Genomic DNA, 23,560 nt, shown 5'->3' with positions numbered 1-23,560 from the left:
TCAACCAAGCAATTTCAGAAAGGCAGCTTTTACATCTTTGTTCCTCATGCTATAGATTATTGGATTCATGAATGAAGGCACCACAGTATACAATGTGGTAAACACTTGATCCAGCCTGGATGGAGAATTAGCAGGTAGTATCAGATGAGCCAAGAGGCTACTACCAATGAATAGGGAAACCACAATAAGGTGGGGGATGCAAGTGGAGAAGGCCTTTTCTTTTTTCTCAACTGAGGGCATACTCATTACAGTAGTAAAGATTTGCACATAGGTCAACAAAATGAATGAGAGGCAACTGACTCCTAAGCATGAACTAAAGACAAGAACCCAGGTTTCACCGAGATAAGAATCAGGACAAAAGAGCTTGATTAATTGTGGAACTTCACAGAAGAACTGATTAATAATATTGGAGCAGAAAGGCATAGAAAAAATATTCCCTGTGTGTACAGCTGCATGCAAAAATCCAACCACCCAGGCCCCTCCCGCCATTTGGAAGCAAGTGGACCACTTCATTATGGATGCAAAATGAAATGGGTGACAAATGGCAATGTATCTGTCATAGGCCATGATAGTAAGAAAGAATAAATTTGATGATAGGAAAGAAACATAGAAAAATAATTGTGTCATACATTCAAAATACAAAATCAATTTAGAATTCATGAAGGCATTAACTATAGATTTGGGTATAATAGCAGATGTGACACCAAGATCACCAATAGCTAAATTGATTAAAAAGAAATACATTGGGGTATGCAGATAACGATTGAACAGTATCAAAAAAATAATCAGAAGATTTCCCACGAGGACAAAGAGATACATTAATAAGAAGACAGTGCTGTGTAAAATTTGAGCCTCTTGATTTCCAGAAAATCCAGCAAGTACAAAATTATGTATGCTTGTAGTGTTAGACATGACATTATACCATCTCCTGTAGAAAAATGAAAACCAAATTATATACAATTTATTTCACATTGGAAAGTCTAATTTCACTTAAAAGGAACAATAAGCTTTTTATTCTCTCTGAACATTTTTCTAATATGCTTAAAGTATAATGCTTTTGGTAAGATATATCTATAAAATGGCTTACACCATACTGAAAATGTATTTTTTTTAAAAAAAATCAGTATAATTCCATAAACCCACACTCACCTTACCTTTTCTCCATTATGTACGAGAATTCTTTTTTCACTGATCTCCCAAATTTTCATCTGATCCCTCATATTTTCTTTCCTTAGGTGGACAAGGAGAGCAGATCATGTAAATATTATATGTATCCAATGTTTAATTGCATATCGCTATGAGTGCCATCTTCACATGAATTTTAACAATGCAAATTTAAGCAAATCTCTGATCCCCCTGAGAAAAAAAACTGTTTTTCTCAGACTTTTGTAAATGACTGCCATCATGAGAACTGCCAAAACAAATTCAATATCCTAATGCAAGTAAGATTAAAAATAGCAGAGGATTGTAACTACACTTTTAAAAGCATATGTATCAAAAAGGATTTGCTGGTGGAAAAAACTGACACTTTTAAAAATATTTAAAACAATAAAATGAAAGATTAGAAAGTTTTTAAAAGAAAAAGAAAAGCTGTAGCTTGAATAGTTGTATTTTTATTCTTCCCTAAACTGAATCACATTGATGCATACAAAATGGTAGATTTACTTCTAGTTTTCTTACATGCCTCATATTTCCTTACATGCTCCCCTTTAGCCTTCATTTAACATGTCTTATTGCAGATTCAATGTACTCCATAAATGTATACTTAGGAAACCTGGTTTTGAGCAGCAATGAATGATAGAGACATGTGATGGCTGTCTGGCTGGCCTTGACATCCAGAGATTTTCTCTTATTTCTCCAGTTACCCTCACACTAATAGACCACAGTTAAAGCCAAAAAAGAGGGAAAGGTTTGGGTTTTCTAACTGTAACATACCATCTTCAGAATTTGTACTCTAAAGTTACTCTTTGATGTCTACAGTATATCAAAGTTGATTTGATGGAACAACACATGAGCCCAAGTAAATAAATACAGAACTGTCATCATGCCGCAAATTTCATGAGACCACATAGAGCAACCTCAACATTTCAAAATAAATCCCACATGGAATAATGAGGCAATGCTAATCACATATGTGCAAAAGGGAATGATCACACAAAGCAGTTGAGGCTGATGTAATTCTTCAATTTAATTGCCAAGGGCATTGTGTTTGCCTACATTGTAAGGAAACACATAAGTGCCCAGAAGTTCACTGACCATTAAAATCATCCAGGATTGAATAAATATATTTCCAATGTTCATTACAGTTTAATCAAACATCAGCACTAAAATTAACCTCTGTGTAGCTTCTGATGCTTTTTAAAAGAATGTCCAATTTTGTCCTCATTGTTTTCATTAGGAAATGTAAAATTTCTTTTCTCCAGGATTATATAGAATTTTGGAGGAAAATGTTATTAATAAATTATTTGTATTTATTAAACAGGAAACTTGTTGTTAGTGCCTAACAAGAAAACAAACAAGAACATGGTATCTATGATTGTGACATTTATCTGAAAATTTACCACAAATTTACTGAAGAAACTGCACTAGGAAAAAGTTAAATAATAAGAAATAAAAGGTAAAGGTTCCCCCGCACATGCGTGCTAGTCGTTTCCGACTCTAGGGGCTGGTGCTTATCTCCGTTTCAAAGCCAAAGAGCCAGCGCTTGTCCGAGGATGTCTCTGTGGTCATGTGGCCAGCATGACTAGATGCCAAAGGCGCACGGAACGCTGTTACCTTCCCACCGAGTGGTCCCTATTTTTCTGCTTGAATTTTTATGTGCTCTTGAACTGCTAGGTTGGCAGAAGCTGGGACAAGTAACAGGCACTCACTCTGCTACACGGCATTCGGGATTCGACCCACCAAACTGCCGACCTTCTGACTGACAAGCTCAGCGTCCTAACCCACTGAGCCACCGTATTTCCCTTAATAAGAAATAGGTCCCTTAACAAATTCAGAACTCAGAATTCAAGAACACAGCAACCTTTTTAAGCCTTATCAAAGACCAACAAGGTTGGGGCCATTGTAACCTCTGAGGGGAGGATACTCCACAGAACAGGGGCCACTGCATGAAGCTAACATCACTTTAATACCTAAAGAAGACTCAGACCTGATGCAAATAAAGAATTTCAGAGCAATATTTTTTATTAAATGTTGACTATAAAACTTTTGCCTCAATAATAGCAGAAAGATTAAAGATATTTTTTATTGAATTTATACATACAGACCAAAATGGATTCCTACCCAAAGCACAAATAAAAAATAACTTCAGAATCATTCTAGACATTTTGGAATATTATGAAATCCATTCAGGGAAGCAGATAACAATATTTCTAGATGCACAGAAGGCTTTTGACAATGTAAATTGGCAGTTCATGATTCAACAATTAGAGGAAATGGATTTTGGAGAAAATTTCATAAATATAATTAAAACAATTTATTATAGACAAACAGCTAAATTAATTGTAAATGGAGATTTTACAGAAAACTTCAATATAAAAAAAGCACAAGACAAGGGTGTCCATTATCCCCATTGTTATTTATGTTAACACTGGAGGTATTAAACAGAAACATTAGGCAAGATGTGGAAATTAAAGGATTGGAGATAAAAGATGAAAAATACAAATTACAAGCATTTGCAGATGATCTGGTCTTTATAATAGAAGAACCCCTTGAGAGAAGCCTTAAGCTTAAGAAAATGATAGAAGAATTTGGAGATGAGGTTTCCTAATTTTGGGTTTCTCTGTGTAACTTGATTATCTGTGATATTTTATGTGATTTATTTGTTTTTTAAATTTCTGTACTTGAGGAGGGGAATAAGACTTATCTGGACACCAAAAACATTCAAAGACTTTTTTGGATTTATTATACCAATTTATATAAAGAATAAGAAATCTCTTTAGCTACTACGGAGGATTATATAACAACTAAAAATCTTCCTATACTATCAGAAAACTACAAGCAAATGTTAAACAGTTCAATAACAACTTTGAAATAATAGAAGCAATTAAAAGAGCTAATACAGACAAAGCTCCAAGACCAGTTGGCCTACCAATTGGATTTTATAAAGTTTTTCAGGATCAACTATTTATTCTGATAAAGGATTTAATGAATTCTATTCTATAAGGGAATCCTATGCCAGACTCTTGGAAGGATGCCTACATTATTTTAATACCCAAAAATGGACTAGATTTAACTTTTGTGAAGAATTACAGATCAATTTCCCCTTAATAATGACTACAAACTCTTTACATCTATTTTAGCTGAAAGACTTTAAAAAGTCTTACAGTATTATATACATGAAGACCAGTGTGGCTTCTTACCTAAAAGATAACTAAAAGATAATGTAAGAGTAATTTTAACTATAATTGAATATTTACAACAAGGTACTAACTGTCACTGCGTGTTTTTTAGTTTTGCCAGCTTCGCTCATTTCTGTCTGTACATTTTCCCCTGCTCTCTGCACCTGTGTTATTATCTTATCATGTAACCATAGTGAATCTCATATGTCCAGCTATGTTATGGTTTCAGACTGTTTTGTGTGCATGTCTAGAAAAAGTTTCTCACTTTATTTTCTCTTTACTTTCTCTTCTGCCTGATGAGAGAATGTAGTCAGTTTAGGTCTTTTGTTTTTTCATTAAAAGTTTTACAGTAGAATATGCCTCGGATTTCTTTCTTTGATGTTCACCATGCGAATGAGCCACGGTCCATCCTCCTCTGATAGAGTAATAATCTGCCCCCGAAACTAACAAACAGGTTGCATTAATCTTTCTAAATGCAAAAAAAGTGTTTGATATCTTGAACTGGGCCTTTATGTTTAAAGTAATGGAAAAGATGGATTTTTGATTGAGCTTTATACAGAGTCTGAGGTCCATCCATACACTCCAGAAAACTTGGATCATGTTGAATGGAGATTTTACAAAACCATCTGAAATCGATAAGGGAACAAGACAGGGGTGACCGTTATCCCCTTTATTATTTATTCTAGCATTGGAACTGTTAAATAGAGATATTAGACAGTATAATAGAGCAAAAGGACTACAAATTAAATCTCATAATTACAAATTTTGTGCATTTGCCAATGATTTGATATTAATTGTGCATGACCTGCTAGAGAATATTTAATATGTTATAAGGAAAATTAAAATGTTTAGAGAAATGGTGATTAAAAATAAATAAATCAAAGGCAACAATACTGACTAGGAACATAAAGGTGGAAGATCAGAAGAAAATGGAATTTAAAACTAGTTTTAAAGTTGTGAAAAAGGTACAGTACTGAGGGATGACTTACTGAAGAAAATTCTAAGCTTTACAAAAATAAGTACGGTAAAATATGGAAGGAGAAAAAAATGGATTTAAATAGATGGCAAAAATTAGATGAGAATAATTTCAGTAATTACAATGAATGTACTGCCTAGAGTGTTATTTTTATTTCAAACTGTACCAATATTGATTAGAGATTCCAATTTCAAACAGTGGCAGAAAGATATATCTAAATTTGTTTGGCAAAATAAAAAAAAAGAATTAAATATAAACTGCTACAAGATTCTAAAGCTAGAGGATACCTGGGTTTGCCAAATCTTTGATTGTATTACAATGTTCGTTGTCTGGTATGGTTAAAATACTGCATAATTTTAAAAAAATTCAAGGTTGTTGGACCGCAAAGGTTTTTTATTTGAGATTTGGGTAGCATGCCTATCTATGGTATGACAAAATAAAAGTTAACCTGATTTTAAGATTCATGCTACTAGGCAATGGATTGCACATGTATGTTGGAAGTATAAAAGAAGATTAGTTGACAAAGAAGCTCTACATAGAACAGAGATGATACTGGAATGAAAGTAGATGACATATCAAGACTTATTGATAATTGAGAAAGAGGGATTTAAGATAAAGACAAGAGAACAATTAGTAAATAAAGGATTTGCTTGTGATTGGTTTAATTATTATGGAATTTTGAAAGATTTAAATTTAATTTTAAAAAGTTTTGTTTTCACAGGAACTAAATCTGAACTTGACTCTAATGTATTTTCTGGAGATGACCACTTGATTTCTAAAGTATATAAAATGTTACTCAAGATGAACTAGAACAGGACTTTTCAAACTTATCATAGATTGTACCACTTTTAGGACATAACAATATTTGAGTACTACCAGGGCTTAGCAAGGTGTCAAAAACTTGATGACTAAAAAAAAGGGGGGAGGGATTTGGGCTTTTACTGATTAGATTCATTGGTTGTTATAGAAATGGCTAGTTTATAATATTATGGAAAAGTAAAAAGTTGAGGTTCAATGTAAATGCTTCCTTCTACTGCAACAGAGAAAGTCTGTTCTTTTTCTCTTCTCCCCCTCACTTTTGCCCCCACTTTTTCCTCCCCACTGTGTCCTACTATTTCCTTTCGTATTTTTATATTTTATTCTATAATCTAATAAAATATTACAAGCTGTAGGAAAAAGGGGGGGCAAAGTACCAGTTTTAATTTCTTTGGTGGCTGTTCCTTTGCTGAATCACTTTCCCTTTGCACTGACAAACGTATGATGAATTTATCCATGTTTATTAAAATGCACCACTACCAACTAGTTCAGGGGGTCTTCAAACTTGGCACTTTTAAGACTTGTGGACTTCAACTCCCAGAATTCCTCAGCCATCATGGCTGGATGAGGAATTCTGGGAGTTGAAGTCCATAGGTCTTAAAGTTGCTACGTTTGTAGACCCCTGAGCTAGCTGGTCGGCCCTTCTTAGCTCTCCTTCCACAGTGAAATAAGAATGCACCCTCCAATCCCTTCCCTGTATCCTTAAAGACACAGGAATCAAGTGCAAAGCAAGAAAGGCTCACAAAATAAACACATAAACTCTGTTGTTGTTGTTTTTTTTTTCTTTAAGCTGCCCCAAGGGTGTCACGTGTCACAATGTTGCAACCAGACTGAAAGGCTCTGGAAATTGCAAAAAGCTTTAGCTTTAAAATTAAATCTGTTTATCTTCAAAGAAAACTTTCTAAAAGCCATAGACAGACTCAAGATAAGGGGGTAAAACTAATTACATTTGTTTAAAGGGATTAAACCTACAGAAGTCAACACTTTGGACTCATTGCTAGCCAAAAGTACAGACTAAAATATTCCAATAACCAAAGCACACAAAGGAGCCTCTGAATTATAAAACGCTGTAAAAACTGTACAAAAATCCTTATGGTAACCCAATCAACTGCCAGCTGATCCAGAACTAAATAAACCCACCTCCTTTCTGACTTGCTCATCTCCCAGCTTTTTATTTCATCAGTGCTGTTTGAATTCTTCTGGCTGGAGAAAATAAACCAGGGGACCTTTTCTTACAGTAGCAGCTGCTGCTTATCTGTCCCTGTTTTCTCCCTGCTGGCTGACCTCTCCTTCTCTTTCCCTGTTGTCTTTTTTTCCCCTTTCCTGCCCAAACCACTTCCTTTTATAGCCTCTCCTTCCCCCCCCCCAAGTTTTTCTTCAGTTTACTTCCATGCTGCTTTCAGAACTGCTTATCAGCTGGAGCCAATTAGCTGGAGCTCTGCCGGCTCCTGGGATTCTGCCAAGCCCAGACCAGTCCTGCACTGTAGCTGCCTCTCCCTCAGGCTCAGTTTGCTTCGGCTCATTCCCCTCCCTTGCTACACTTGGCTAGCAGTCATGTACCGCCTGCCACGTGGCAAAGTACCACAGGTGGTACACGTACCACTGGTTGAAAAGCCCTGAACTAGAAGATGAATAGGTTAAAGAGTGTATGGTAAAATGGATAAAAAATGTTATAATATAATGCTAGATAAATGGGAGAATGTTTGGACAAATGGACTAAAAATTCCATTAAATTATAGTTTGAAAGAAAAAAATTATAAAATCATTGGTACTTGACCCCAGACAGACTAGTGAAAATGTATAAAAGGATTTCTAATATGTGCTGGAACTGTAGTCAAAATCCACATTCATCCTAACATATTGAATAAACATAACAATGATAATATAAAAAATATTTAAGATATAAATATTAATGAAACCTGAAGCTTTTCTTTTAGATATGATGGACAAGCCAATTGAAAAACAATTTGGGATGCTAGTCCTTCACATGGTGACGGCTATGAGGATTATACTTATCAAACATTGGAAAGAAAAAGGGATGCTGGCTGAAGAATGGATTTTGAAATTGACTGGATTAACAGAGATAGCAAAATTAACTGATTGTGGATTTCCTACACACATACGTGTGTTTGTGTGTGTGTGTGTGTGTGTGTGTGTGTGTGTGTGTAAGTAAAAGGGGAAGAGAATGTACTGCTTTTTCTTTTCTTTCAGACCCAGCCAGGGTGGATCCTATATGTTAAATATTAAATTCAATTAATCACTTTTTCCTCTTTTTTGTACGCTTTTTTTCTTTTTTGTTGTTGTTAGGGTTGAATGTATGCATTCCTTTATTTTGTTTTGTTTGTTTTAGTGCTTTGTATTTTATTTTTTATGAAAAGAATAGTATTTTTAAAATGTGAACTTCTCATTTCATCTAAGTGGACAGTTTGTTTTATGACATAAACCTGGTACTAAATGGAGAATTCAATTGTGATTAAAAGGAAAGATCAACTACTTCGAAATGGGAAATAATTATTCACACTGGAACTTAATTCTGAAATTATAGATGAAGTAATTCACCCAATCTCTTAATCAGTCTCTGAAAGTTCTTGATTATAACAATTTTTATATTAGGGGCAGGAAGTTTACAGTATTCTCTTCAGTTTGTAAAGTACATTATAAATCTGGTCTTCCTGTAGAGAAGTTTTCCTCATCTAGTCTACCTCAAAAGATTGAAAAGGATGGTATCTCTTAAAAGATACCATCTATAGCAATGAGACATGCTATAGAACATATCTCCCACATAAATTATCACAATTCATATCTGAACATGGATAACAGAAGCTGCTAATTGCTAATTATATTAACAAGATGTTTATGTTAATATTTTGTCTAATTTTGGTGGTCTTATTCTATGTAATTACATCTTGAGAGAAACAATAAAATGATCAATAAGCTTGCTAAATATACATTCAGTCTTTCCCACTGATGATATCAGTGCATCTGTGCCCAACAAGAGTTGGACAGTACTTATACAATACTGCACCTTTACTTCACAGTCTAAAAAGTGTGCATCAAAAACATAAATTCTATGAAGAAAAATAGTGATTTTTATACTGAACATTTAACAGAAAAGCCACATGCTGCTTTCAGGAGCAAATTGTTGTTTAGTTAAATATCTCTCACTTGACTATTTGTTAGACTCAACTCTATAATGTTAACATGGAGAAGAGAATTTAAAGAAATAATAGCATATCCTATTGGTTTAATATGTTATGTGAGTTGAGAGAGGAAACAAAGGGGAATAATTTTCAGAAACTTAAGAAACAAAAAAGTATTATTAATCAAAAAAATGAGAATCTATTTGTGTGCAGAATGGGATTTTATATGCTTATGTGTATTTTAAATGATAATATCTCTCCCTGGTATGGATATATGAAATAAAGGGTGTAGAAATGTAGAAATTATTGGAAGATCTAATCCATAAAGCTGAGTTAATATCACTGGCCTTATTTTTAGGTCTATTTACCTTTAAGGACAATGTATAATGGAATTTCTGAAATTCTTTCTTCATTTATATACTTCTAAAACTCTTGTTCCCATAACCTCTATCTGGGCAAAACAGAATACTGTAAGCAAAACATTTTCAACCAAGATACCTCAAAAGGGGTAACTTACAGAATGCATCCAAAATCTAGAGAACATTGAGTTCTCATGGAACTGAAATTTGGCAAATTTTATTTTAAAAATTGTGACATAAACTATCATAAAGCATTTTTTGACATGATACAAAATGTCATAAAGCCTCAAGAACTTTGACTGTTATTAAATTTAGCATGGACTATTTTCTGCTTTTTCCATTGTAAAATATAACCAATATCTCCCTGGATTTTTAATAAGTTTACCAATGAAGGCAGTACATTAAAAGCTCTGCCATTTTTAGGATATTGAGGAATTGGGTAAGAAAATTACCTTTCCTCCAACAAAGTCCCAAGCAGTTCCATTGGTCAGCCAAAAAGGAGGAGGAGGCTTCACTGTGACACTCCTGAGTGATATAAGGGGTGAAGAGCCAGTGAAAGCTTATATTATACATGGAAAGGAAAATGACCCATGGTTTGTCTAGTTGTTGACAAATGTTTGCATAACAGCACTCAAAAGTATACTGATCTTTAAAAGTCATGGTTGTGGCAGATATATCAATCTAATTTTAGCTAAAAATTATGGGACAAAAATTCCATTATATGGTTTTATTTGATGGGAAGATTGTAATTTTTTTAGGGAAATAGAGAATGAGAACTATATCATGCCTGTGAAAAAATTTAAGAAAGCATATCTCTAGTTCAACACTTACCAGTGAATGGTTTGGCAAGGAATGGCCTTTAATACACACTATTAAGGCAGCACATTATTATACTGCAATAAAATACCATAAGTAATAAACAGTAGAATCATTGAGAAATGTATGAATGGCAATCACAAATTGAAAAACCATATCCAAAAACAGAGGTAGTGGTTTAGACTATTGAATCCAAATCCCTGATCCCTGTGCAGATCCTAATTAAAGTACCTTTTCACACATGGCTGTCCATCTTCTGTTTGAAAACTACCAGTGAGGACCAATCACTATATTCCTTAATTATTGGTCTAAATAAATAGGTTCTTTGGTCAGTACATTTTACCTCATAGATCAAACTTTAGTAGTTAAATGGAATCATTGTGATAAAGATATGACAATAGGTAATCTGATCTTAGAATCTTCATTTGATGCTTGGAAAGCTGGCAGACAGAAATGGGAGAAAGCCAAACTTAACCTAACTTTACTCTACCTTAAGAGTACAGTTGCTTGCATATCACCAGCTACATGCATACTTTAAAGACAAAGTGTCAACCGTACAAAAAACATGAATAAATGTGGTAAAAAGGGAGGAAGAATTGCAAATCATGTAACATTTCTTTATAGATGAACCTCTTTCCCCAAAACTATTTTGCCACTATCTGCCTTTTTCACTGTATCTCTTTATGAGTGTGATTGAGTGCAGGTGCATCCTGTACACATTTATGCAATAAAAAGGGTATCAGCCTTCACTCATCATTGTAACATTTTTAGTATGTGCATATTTTCTTGCTTTGAAATATATTGTCTTTCTTCAAAACATGTATACAGTTTTTTTCTAATAATATTTCTTATCTGTGCTTTCTTGCAGTTATGTCATAAGTTAAACATGGAGAATCAAACTACTGTTCCTTACTTTCTGCTGCTGAAATTCTCACAAAATCGGCAAATGCAGCATCTACATTTCTTCTTATTCTTCATATTATACCTGGCAACAACAACAAAAAATCTTCTCATCATCTTTATAGTAGTTTTTGATCATCGTTTATATAGTCCCATGTATTTCTTTCTAATGAATTTGGCTGTGCAGGACTTGGGCATTGTTTCAATCATTGTCCCCAAATCCATGGTAAATTCTCTCATTGACAGAAGACACATTTCCTATTTTGGTTGTGTTACTCAACTTTTTATCACCTTTGAAGCTTCTGATTTCTTTCTCCTGACAGTCATGGCATATGATTGGTATGTTGCCATCTGCTATCCCCTGCACTATGAAATGGTGATGAATTGGAAAGCCTGCATCAAAATAGTGATTCTGGTGGGGTTTACAGGTGTATTGTATGGAATGTTGCACACCACTGGCACCTTTTCCATCCCTTTCTGTTCTAATGTTGTCAACCAGTTTTTCTGTGAAATTCCACATTTCCTAAAGCTATCTTGCTCCGGATTCAATCTAGTTGAGATTGGAGTTCTTGTGGCCAGTTTCACTTGAGGATTAGGTTGTTTTATTTTTGTTATTATATCTTATGCCATGATATTCAAGGCAGTGTTGAGAATCCCTTCTGCAAAAAGAAGGCAGAAGGCCTTTTTCACTCATCTTCCCCACCTTATAATCTTTTCTATGTTTTTGGTAACTTCATGCTTGACCTACCTGAGACCTCCCTCTAACACCCCATCTTACTTAGACTTAACATTCACTATTCTATATTCTTTACTTCCACCCCTGTTCAATCCAATCATCTATAGCATGAGAAATAAGAATATCAAGCTTGTCCTGTCTAAACTGTGGAAATTCTGACATTTGCCTTCACCTATGTTATTTGACTGTCTTGCATTGTCTTTGCCTTCAGTTTTCACTAAAAGGAAAAGCACTTGCAATGGGAAATATCTGGGATAAATTTTCATCATGTCCTTCCAGATCAATGATAGCACTTGAGAAATTAGTAAAGTACAATTCCATATCCTGACTCCCTATCAATTCAATCAGGCAGAGGTCAATAGGGGAAGATGACTGAGAATAGCTAGAAGGACATGTAAAATTTATTCTTTTTGAGATGAAATAGATATTTACATAATAGAAAAGCTCAGTATAAAAAGCAAGTGTGTAAATCTCTCTAACTTCCTTTAATAACATTATTACACCCATCCAGTTTAGTTCTGATATAGCTGTTTTTAAAAATTCTGTGAAACTTAAAAAAATATTTTATCTAGATTTTTTGTGTGCAGTTCACTCCACTTAGGATTAGTATTTGGTCTCTCTAGTCCTGTTATCATTGCTATTTCTCAACATGAGCTCTTTTAGAATAATTACCTGGAATGCATTGTTCCTATAAGTTAGTGGAAAATTGTCTTAAAACTGTGGAATCATGAATTCTTTGGGTCTTAAATCAAACTTATTAAAACTTATTTTTACAGAAAACAAGTCAGTTTAGGCCTCCCCAGAGAGACCATGGATCAAGCAGTGATTACTGACTTCTTATGGGAGGGGGTGATACTACTTCCCTTAAAGTAGATGATGGTATACTCTTAAAAAGTTACCTGGATCCAAGTCTGTTAGGCAAAATTGGTAGCTTCAGAGAACATTGGATGAAATAGATTATCTGGATCCTTTCCAGTCTGGGTTAAGGCCAGGTGACAGCATTGAGAAAGATTAAATACCTCTTTAATTCTGGCTACCCTTTTTGGACTTTCATCACCCCAACCCCTTCCATAATACATGCATCTCAGATTCCCATGCATATGTACATGAGTAGACTACTTTGTATCCACATGCTACTACTGCCCATGTGCCTTAGAAAATATTTCTACTCTTCTCTGATGCTTATTGTAGCTGACTGCCACTAAATGATTATTTTGCCTTTTCAGTAATAGAGAGTTAGTGGAACCAACGTAGTATAGAGCTTGTCATTGGGAAAATTGTGCATAATGATAGTTAAATGATATGGCCCTATGGAAAGGAGAGCAGAACAGAGGTTCTACCAGATTATTTGCCTAGCAACAAAATAAACATTTCTGTTAGTGACAGTTGATTGCAGGAACATTCCAAAGAGTGACAGTTGGCTGTCACCTGATTCTTAGCAGCTCAACCACAAACTTGGGGTGCCTGAGTTTGGAGGCAATAAGGTGTGTGATACATATCTATGACTTTCACTCTTGAACATTAGATCAACTGGCACTTTGTAAAAGACAAAATACATAACTTTCACCTTATCCCCCTTTCCCCCATGTTAATAAAAACCAATATTTTATATACTGATTCATTGGATAGTAGAAAAAGTTCTCCTGCTCCCAGACTGTAATAGGTTTATTATTATTAAATAAACAACTCTGAGATGCTGATTGCAAAAGCAGTTCTTTTTTATGTGATGACATCTCTCAATGCTAGAAGTAATGTATCATATATGTCAGTGTGGTAAAGGACTGAGATGTGGCAGAAATCACACAGAGGAAGGAATATTATCAGAGTCCTTCATGGGTCATTCTTTTCTTAAGCAAAAAAATAGGCTTTTCATGACTGATCTGGTCTTTCTACTTTTATTTGATTACCCCATATTTGCCAATCTCTTCTTAAAAACCTGCAATGATGGAGCATTCACAGCTTCGAAAGACAAGCTGTTCCACTGATAAGTTGTTCTCATTCAAAGGAAATTTCTTGTTATTACTAAGCTGGATCTCTCCATGATTCCATCTGTTGCTTCTTGTCCTGCCTTCAGGTGCTTTGAATAGATTCTTTGTGGAAGCCCTTATATATTGGAATACTGCTATCATGTTACCCCTAGTCCTTGTCTTCTTTAGACTAGACATGCCCAATCCCTGCAACTCCTGCCCAGTTGATGTTACAGTAGTTAAAGTCCCTCAGTACTATTGTGATTTGCTTCCTACACAGCTTAGTTATCTGATTAGCAAAAAGTTCATCTATTTCCTCTGTTTGGTTGGGAGGCCTGTAATATATACCTATGGTAACGTTTTCCTTTTTTTTACTTTTATGTTAACCAAATGCATTCAAAAAGGTTTTTATAATTGTTCTACTGCATTTCTGTCAAGGTTAAGTTATTTCTTATGTACAGTGCAACTCCACCTCCTCTTTTAATAGGTCTGTTCCTTTTGAACAATTTAAATTCTTCTAGCTTTATGTTCGTCATGTGTTTCATCCTACTGTACCAAGTTTTGATAATGACAACAATATCATATCTAACCTCATGTACTAGAGTTTCATCCTGTCTGTTCCTCATACTTCGTGAGTTACTATATAGGCATTTAGTTCTTTTTAGCTGACCCTGAGTTTGCTTTATACATCCCCTTTTTTTTTGTCTGAGCTTGCCTTCCTTCTTAAGACTTGGTTGTTTGCCCTAAGATTTGTGCTTGGAATTAGCTTCTAAATCTTTATTTCCCTGTCATTCCAGCTTTAACTAAAAGCCCTTCATATAAGGTGAGCCAGTTGGTTTCCAAAAATAGCCCATGCCCTGACAAAAGCCCATGCAGGTATTGTACACTGTGGTCTAAGAATCCAATGTTCCCTCCATGGCACCATCCCTTAAACTAGTAATTTACTTCTGTATTCCTCATTGGATCCCTGCCTTTCATTGGGAATATAGAAGAGCATACCTGTACAACCATCTCTTTGGCTTTTATGCCTAGCTACTCATAGTATCTTAACATTGTTGTCAGGAACTTTATCATTTCATTTGTCCCCACATGAAAGGGGAGAAATCTGTGGGCTTAATTATTTTAGTAAGCCCCTCAATCACAGCTTGATTTTTGCTCCTGAGAGACAGCTAACCATCCTACTTTGCTTGTCCTGCAAATTGCTGCTTCAGTTCATCTGAGTAGTGAATCACCTATCATCAATACACATCTTTTTTCTTTTTAGGGGAGTCTTGTCTGATTTGGGGGGGTTTTGTGGAATTGGAACACTTTTTCTGCAATTGTCCCTTCTCCAGGTGACTGCATGCTATTTTCTAATGGGAGGCTATGAAATTGATCGTTTAACTCCAGCAGGGCTGGATTAGATTAGATTGGAATTGATTTCTTTTTTCCTTCTGTGGGTAACATACTGCCATCAGTCTAACTCTAAAGGCTTACTTTTGATGTCAGGTAATTTTTCCTTACTGTGGTCAGTTTAACTGAAGTCTTCTTCCTTTAATTGGAGTCTTCCCCCCACCCTGTCTCTCACTCTCTTTTAATCTCAGAGGGCTAAATTTGGCTCCAGACCCTTTGAATTTTTATAGTTTATATTTGGTACAAAATACAATTTAAGTCTTTTTTGGATATAAGTATGTACATGGCATGTGCTTTATAAGTCAAAATAGCATGATTTTTTTGTCCATGCTTTTTAAAAAAGTAATTAAAAAATTAAAATAGATTTTCCTCTTTTTGTTTAAAATTTATAAAAATGATATAAACATTTAAAAATTAAAATGTATATAAAATTGAAGAATTAAAAGATGCAAAATATTTATAAAGTTAAAAAATTAAATTTAAAGAAATTTAAAATTTATATAAAAGTTTTCAAATTTAAGTTATAAAAATCATACAAATAAAATATATAAAATTTACAGTTTTAAAAATTTAACATTTATATAAAAGTAAATTTTGGAACATTAAAAAAATAAAATTCAAAAACCTAACCTTTAAAATAAAATTTAAAGATCTATATTTTTTATTTAAAGTTTAGTTCAAATTTGTTAATTGATGATTATAACCATTTGAGTTTCATGCTGAAATATTGCTTATTTTAGATCCTCTCTTGGCTAATGTTGAAATTTAGTTCATTTTGTGCCTAGTGTTGAAATTCCTTAACTTCTTTCACATTGCTGCCATCTTCAGCTGTCGCTCTGCTCGTCTGCATAATCCCAGCTCACCCACACAGCATCCTTTGAAATCCTACTAAATCATGAAATCTCAAGTTAATGCACCTCACAGCATAAGCTACCTGATGCCTTCTCAGAAATGGCTGAGAAGGGCACTGTTAGAATTCTCAGATTGCGAGGATTGCAGCCATTTCCAAAATGGCAGGTGCTTCCAGGATGGCACAAAGTGGCTTGTATTTAGAAAGGCTGTGTGAGATAACAACTGCTTCATTTTCCAAAAGATAACTTTTGAAAGAGGTAAATCAAGGGTTTGCCAATGCAGGTGACATGGATGCTGGAAGGCAAGTCCATCTTCCACATCTGATTTCACTTTAACTCACCCTGTAGGGGCAACAAGCAAGGAGGGGACCCCTGATTGATTACAAGAGGCCAGCAGCCCTTCCGCTTGATCCAGGGCAGCCCTCCAAACTGGCAGAGGAAATGTGGCCCATAGCAATATGGCCCATCACTAGGCTGCAGACAGCCAAAGTTAAACTCACCACCAAGCACTTCAAAAGCAACGCAGATGAAACTGAGTGAGATCTGATCTTCTTTTTACCCCAAGTGTAACTTCTTTTCCTGTAAAAGCTGCTTGAAAGATCGTTCCCCCATGAGGAGAGAGGGAAAGGAATTTCTATCCCACCCTCTAAGAATAACGGTGTCTGACTACCCAGGGCAATCAAAGCATTAAAAGAACAATTTTAATCAAATTAGATTTATATGTTCCTGAAAAAAATTCCTATTTTTACTGGAGACTCTTGTTTTTATCTACAAAAAAGAAATAAAATTTGAAAAAAGGATTAGAAAAATTTTGGGCTTAAAAAAACTTAAATGGCATCGGTGACATCTTGTGGCGAGGTTTGGTATTACGGCTTGTTATTTCCTAAAAGGGACTTGACTTGAAGCCCAGACCTTAGATAAGACTTTTCTGACTTTGGCACCACGTGTGAGAGACTTAGTTGTAAGAGAACAACTGGGCAGCATAACTGATGTAGTTGAATTGTGAATGTAAACTTTTACTGATGTTCAGAGTTATATGTGGGAAATTGCTTTTCTATCTCTTTACTTGAGGAATATTGGTCACTATATGACAGTGATGGCAAACCTTTTAGAGACCGAGTGCCCAAGCTGCAACCCCAAACCCACTTATGTATTGTCAAATGCCGGGTGGGCATGGCCCATTGGGTGGGCATGGCCCGTTGGGTGGGCATGGCTGTGGTGGTAACAGCAGACTGGATCGGATTAAAAAGTTCAATCAATTCCAACTTTGCAAGATCTTTTTTTTCCCCACGAGAAGTTGAAATTGATTGATTGATTGAACGTGCGTTTTTTTGCACATGACAGTGGAGGCCTAAAATGAAAAGGTTTTATAAAACCCAGCTGAAGACCTAGGACTGGGGAGACAGTGTGCGTGCCCATAGATAGGGCTCTGCGTGCCACAGGTTTGCCACTACGGCTATATGAGATGTTGAAATACCTTGGACTATAAAATCTTGCTTGACAAACAACTTTTACTAGAAGGACTATTTATAAACATGTGAAAGAAATGGATGAAGACCAGGAAAAGATTTTTTCCATGTTGAAAGCAATACATGAAAACATTCTTTTAGCTTGTGATAAAATAAAACCTAACATAAAAGATCAAGACACCAGCTTAGATACACAAACCCAAACTTTGATTACAACCAAAGAACCAACAATGCAGAAGATAACAGAAGAAGTGGGGCAATCAAATATTAAGACAGAGAACTCAACTGACCAACAAATACAGATGATGGAAAATCCAGAAAAGGAAGCGACAACACTGAAAGTGGAAATTTGAGAAAGAAGAAGAAAAAATTGAATGGAAGACAAACATGCTAGGGCAAGCAAGGGAGATGCTGAGATAAGGGGAATTTCGGTCATTAGATTTAAAATACTTGGAAATTAGTTGAAAATAAGGACTTTATTTGTTTAATATTTAAAAATTAGACCTAAAAGTAAAAAGAAAATTAATTATTATGAATATATTTGATTTATTGATTAACCCAGGCAATATATATAATGGTTTTGATTTATTAAAGGGGATATTGTATTATTAAGTAGATGATTTAATATGGAGGGAAATAGATAACTTTAAAATGTGTACTTTGGATATTATATTTTGTTATGAATTGAGACAAAGGAAATCTTGGTTATCCAAAGCCTGAAAATTATAAATATCAAAGGTTAAATTGGAATATTGATGAGAAATTAAAAATTGGGTAAAAGTTATAATAGGATTTTATGAAGATTGAATGTAATTAAGGTATGTATAAGTTAAACACATTGATAAATGTAATAATGATGTTTTTACTGAGTTGAAATAACTAGAACTGTACTAGCTTGAATATGAGACATGTTAAGGGAAAAAGAGAAAAAATATTTGATGTTGTAACCTGATATTTGTTATCGAATTATTGATTAACCCAGTGACCACGTTGCTTTTTAAATACTTAAATGTAAAATTGGAAAATTAATAAAATATTATTTAAAAAGAAAGAGGTAAATCAAGCAAGGCTTGACAAAGCCAGGGAAACCCAAGGATGTTAGGCCCTGTGACACAGGAAGCAGTAAGCAGGCCAAAGGCCTATAGGGAGCCAGCAAGGTGAGAGACAAGCCCAGCATGGTATTTGGAAATAGGCAGGTGGGGGAAGCTGCAATATTCCTGTGGTCAGCTATAAGGGAAGGCAGGTTGTGATTAGGGAAGACTAAATTGTGATCAAGTGACCATGAGGGAAAACTGAAGCTGCCATAACATTCAGTGCTACTGTAATTTTGAACAGGCACTAAATGAATAGCCATAAGGACTACTTGTAGGTAAAGTAATTAGAAAGAAATATATTGAGGTATGCAGATTATGACTGAACAGTATAAAAAAAACGTATTTCCCACCAGGACAAAAAGATACATCACAAAAATGGGGAAATTATTAGTACTGAAGCTGAAAAGTTGCATCAACCTTCAAAACTTACTATTGTGCAATGAGTCCCACGTGCATAGGTGACTTTAGAAAAGCCATATTAGAGTGATCTGGTAATTTTGCAGGATAATAAGCATAGGCAAAAAATCTAGGGATGAAAGAAATATATATTTCCCTCTCATTTTAACTGTGACCTATTACTGCTGAGGTACTGGAGAAATGAGAGAAAATCTCTGAACACCAAGCTCAGCCAGGTAGTCAAGGTGAGAAGATCTGTTAGATGTGTAAAAAATAGAAACAATTTCTAAAGAGAAAAAGGCAATGGAAGATATGAGGTAAAATTTTACTTGTAACTTGTTTGAAGACTGAAGGGAATAATATAGAAATATTCAGACTGTGGCATTTAACTAAATTTGATTTAACCTAGATAAAAATCAAACAATAATTATTTTTCCTGTATCTTCAAGCCTTATTTATCCCTGCTTGCTTCTGTGTTTAACTTTTTAATTTTTTAATTTAAAAAAAAAACACTGAGTAATTATTTCAATTATACTGTATATTATTATAGGCATTGTTGCTACATTATTTTCAGTCAGTGATCTCCAAATATTGGCATTTCTACTTATTTCCACAGATGTTTCTGCTGCCATGTCAATTGTTCTCAATCAATATTTCTTATAGTATGTTTAGTTAAAGTCAGCTTAAAATATGTGACTCTAAAGATATATTTAATGCATTGACATTTTATTAAATTCATCTTTGTATTTTCATGACCTTATGGTTTACTACCATATATTTATCCCAGAAATTTGGAAATGCTTTAAAATGTTTAATTCTACATTTTAAAGAAGTTTTTGTAAAAAATAGAGAATTTTGGATGTGGTTTTAATACCTAGGGTTTTTTCCCTATTTATAAAACATTTACAGTATTGAACTGAAAGAAGACACTGTAAATGAAAAACTATAGAAAATGAGCTCCATGTTTTTCTAACCAGGATTGTATTTCCAGTATCATTTTTAAAACATGTTTAAGACTAATGTACCACAAAATAAAAGAACCATAGTTGAAAGTAATATATCTCCTCTTAAATAGAAGACTCCACCTTAGAAAAGGCAAGGTGAGAACTGAGAAAAGAACATGATATATCAATGTAAAGAAAGAGAACTGGCATGTAGTGGAGATAAGGAAAGATAGAATTGCTGTTAGTATAAAGGTATATTTAAAATATATATCAAATGTAATGAATGGGAAGGGAAAATGAGAAACAGGATGAACTCAAGTGAAAAAGAGTGTACTTTCCTTACAGAAAATTCCAGTTTCTCCAAATAGAGTTTAGAAATGTTATAAGCTACTCGGAGTCACATTCCAAGAGATGGGTAATTATATAGTTTTGATAAATACACGAGTACATAAAATGTTTAACTTTAAAATTTATATTGTTTTGCAAAAGATGTTCATATATATATATATATATATATATATATATATATATATATATATATATATATATATATATATATATATATATATAATCAAAATCACACAAAATGCTGTTTCAAATGAGGTTAAACTATTGATTTTCTTATAAAATAACTGAACTGATCAATATTATTTGATATATTTTATATATTATATTACTCTTTTATATTATATTTAATTATAATATTAATATGTACATTTTGTTTTCATATAGGAAAGAATACAAAGTCCTGTATAATAGAACAAATGTAACAAATTTTGTACTTCTTGGAATCTCTGGAAGTCACAACATTCAGATTTTATGCATCATACTTTTCCTGATTATGTATTTTTTTATTTTGGTTGGAAATCTTTTGATTATTCTTTTGGTAGCAATCAATAATTATCTACACACTCCCATGTATTTTTTTCTGATCAATTTATCCACTGGTGATCTTGGTTGTTCTTCAATCATAATTCCAAAAGCAGTATTTAACACATTCGTGAACTCAACATGGATATCATATTCTGAATGTGGAGTGCAAACGTTTTTCATTCTTTTTTTCCTGACAACCAACCTGTTCATTCTCACTATCATGGCCTATGATAGATATATTGCCATCTGTCATCCACTGCACTTTGCATCCATAATGAAGGGGTCCACTTGCCTACAAATGGCTGTGGGGGCCTGGTTGGTTGGATTTCTACATGCTTTGCTACACACCGGGAATATTTTTTCAATGCCTTTCTGCTCCAACGTTATCAATCAGTTATTCTGTGAAGTTCCACAATTAATCAAGCTTGCTTGTTCTGACTCTTATCTGAGTGAAACCTGGGTTCTTCTCATTAGTTCAGGTTTAGGAGTGGGCTGCCTCATATTCATTATCTTGAGCTATGTGCAGATCTTTTCCACAGTGCTGAGAATGCCCTCAGTTGAGAGAAGGGAAAAGGCTTTTTCCACCTGCATCCCCCACCTCATTATTGTTTCCCTATTTGTTGGAAATAGCCTCTTGGCTCACTTAGCCTACCTGATGCCCACCTTTCTGTCCAAATTGGAGAAATCATTTACTGTGCTATACACCCTTGTCCCTTCACTGATTAATCCAATAATCTACAGCATGAGAAATAAAGATATCAAGTCTGCCTTTCGGAACTTCCTTGGTTGGGGGCATCTTAGCAAGAAGTAATACAAATATATTTTTTCATCTAATTATGTTATTAAGCATAATGACAACTAGTTGAGGTTTCCTAATTTTGGGTTTCTCTGTATAACTTGATTGTGTGATTTTTTTTAAATGTGATTTATTTATTAAATTTCTGCAAGAAGGGAATAAGACTTATATGGATAACAAAAACATTCAAAGATATTTTTGGAATTATTATACCAATTTATTTAAAGAATAAGAAATCTCTTTAGCTACTATGGAGGATTACAACTAATAATCTTCTTAAACTATCGGAAAACTGCAACCATCTTGAGCTATGTGCAGATCTTTTATACAGTGCTGAGAATGCCTTTATTTGAGAGAAGGGAAAAGGCCTTTTCCACTTCCATCCCCCACTTCATTGTTGTTTCCCTATTTGTTAATAATAGCCTTTGGCTCACTCAGCTTACCTGATGCCAACCTTTCTGTCCAAATTGGAGGAATCTTTTACTGGGCTATATACTATCGTCCCTTTATTAATGAATCCAGTAATCTACAGCATGAGGAACAAAGATGTCAAAGCTGCCTTTTGGAAATTCTCTGGTTGGGGCAAGGAATTACAAGAAGTAATGCAAAGCTCTCTGAATTATTCCTTCATCCACAGTAATTACGATATTAAGCATAATAATCCTTAATAGTTGTAAAAAGCTGAAATTTCCTAGTATGAGGTTCTTTTGTTTTTTATATGATTTGTTTATTCAATTTCTATACTTCCCATCTTATCTAAGTTGGCAGTTTGTTTTATTAACATAAACATGTTACCAAATGGACTGTTGAATTATGATTCTTGAATCTTGCTTTCAATAGAGGACCAACTATGATTGGAATCAGAAATAATGATGTACCTATATGCATTAGTGAGGAATTCCAATAATAAAGCTTCTTCAGAGATGTAATATATACATTTCAGATTTATATATTTAGATTAAAAGGGGAGATCAGCTACTTCTAAGTGGCAAATAATTATTCAGTTTACAAAATCGTAAATAAATTAAATCACACAATTTCTTAATCAGTCCCTGGGAAAGTTTTGATTAAGACAATTTATATATTAACAAGTAAGTAGGGATTATCTCTTCAGTTTCTTTTATTCTTGATTTTAGAAGACATATTGATTAGTTTTTCCTTGAACAATCAAAATTTTAGTGATAGCATGCAGATCAATCAGTTTTATTGTAAACAGCATGAACATAAAATTGATCTTAAATTAGATCAGGATATATTGTCATATGTAACTAAAAGGTGTCAATAAAATTGGTATGTCCAGTTTTCACCTTCAGAGAGAAGATTCACAATGCTGGCATTTCTTGTTAGTCCATACCATTGGTCTAACACAATGTCAGTTTTCCAGAAAGTTGAAACTATTATTTCTAGATTATTCTCCTCCTTTTGACAAGTTGGTGAGAGGAGAGGAGAGGAGAGGATAGTCCAGAAAAAAAAAATATTACTACAGTGAGGGTAAGCATGTTATGTTAATGTACCTCAAAAATCAAACCCTATACTAATTATTCATACAATATTATTGAACATAAAGTTTCCATTGCTCATAATCTTGTCTGAATATGTAAGCATCAGAATACTGTATATTAATATGCCATCTGCATGCTACCTGGAGAACAGCTGATAGAGTAGATAACATACACTATCAACATATTCAATTTA

At 34.1% G+C, this 23,560-nt stretch overlaps 2 protein-coding genes and 1 pseudogene across 3 annotated transcripts; 2 read left to right on the top strand and 1 right to left on the bottom strand.

Annotated features, from left to right (window-relative positions):
• LOC308678720 (olfactory receptor 14C36-like) lies at positions 1–567 on the bottom strand (the record flags this gene model as incomplete). The annotated part of the gene is made up of 1 exon (XM_081345955.1): positions 1–567. The coding sequence occupies one exon, from the start codon at positions 565–567 to the stop codon at positions 1–3; it is 567 nt and encodes a 188-aa protein (XP_081202081.1).
• Positions 568–11,333: 10,766 nt separating this feature from the next.
• LOC308677888 (olfactory receptor 14C36-like) lies at positions 11,334–12,242 on the top strand (annotated as a pseudogene). The gene has a single exon. The product of its transcript is annotated as an olfactory receptor 14C36-like (transcript).
• A 9,047-nt stretch (positions 12,243–21,289) lies between these two features.
• Positions 21,290–21,880, top strand: LOC308678719 (olfactory receptor 14C36-like; the record flags this gene model as incomplete). The annotated part of the gene is made up of 1 exon (XM_081345954.1): positions 21,290–21,880. The coding sequence occupies one exon, from the start codon at positions 21,290–21,292 to the stop codon at positions 21,878–21,880; it is 591 nt and encodes a 196-aa protein (XP_081202080.1).
• Positions 21,881–23,560: the final 1,680 nt, after the last annotated feature.

Source organism: Vipera berus, assembly GCF_964194415.1.
Source record: "Vipera berus genome assembly, chromosome: Z".
Taxonomy (NCBI): Eukaryota; Metazoa; Chordata; class Lepidosauria; order Squamata; family Viperidae; genus Vipera; species Vipera berus.
The sequence above is the reverse complement of the archived record's forward strand: the minus strand, read 5'-3'. Positions and strand labels throughout refer to the sequence as shown.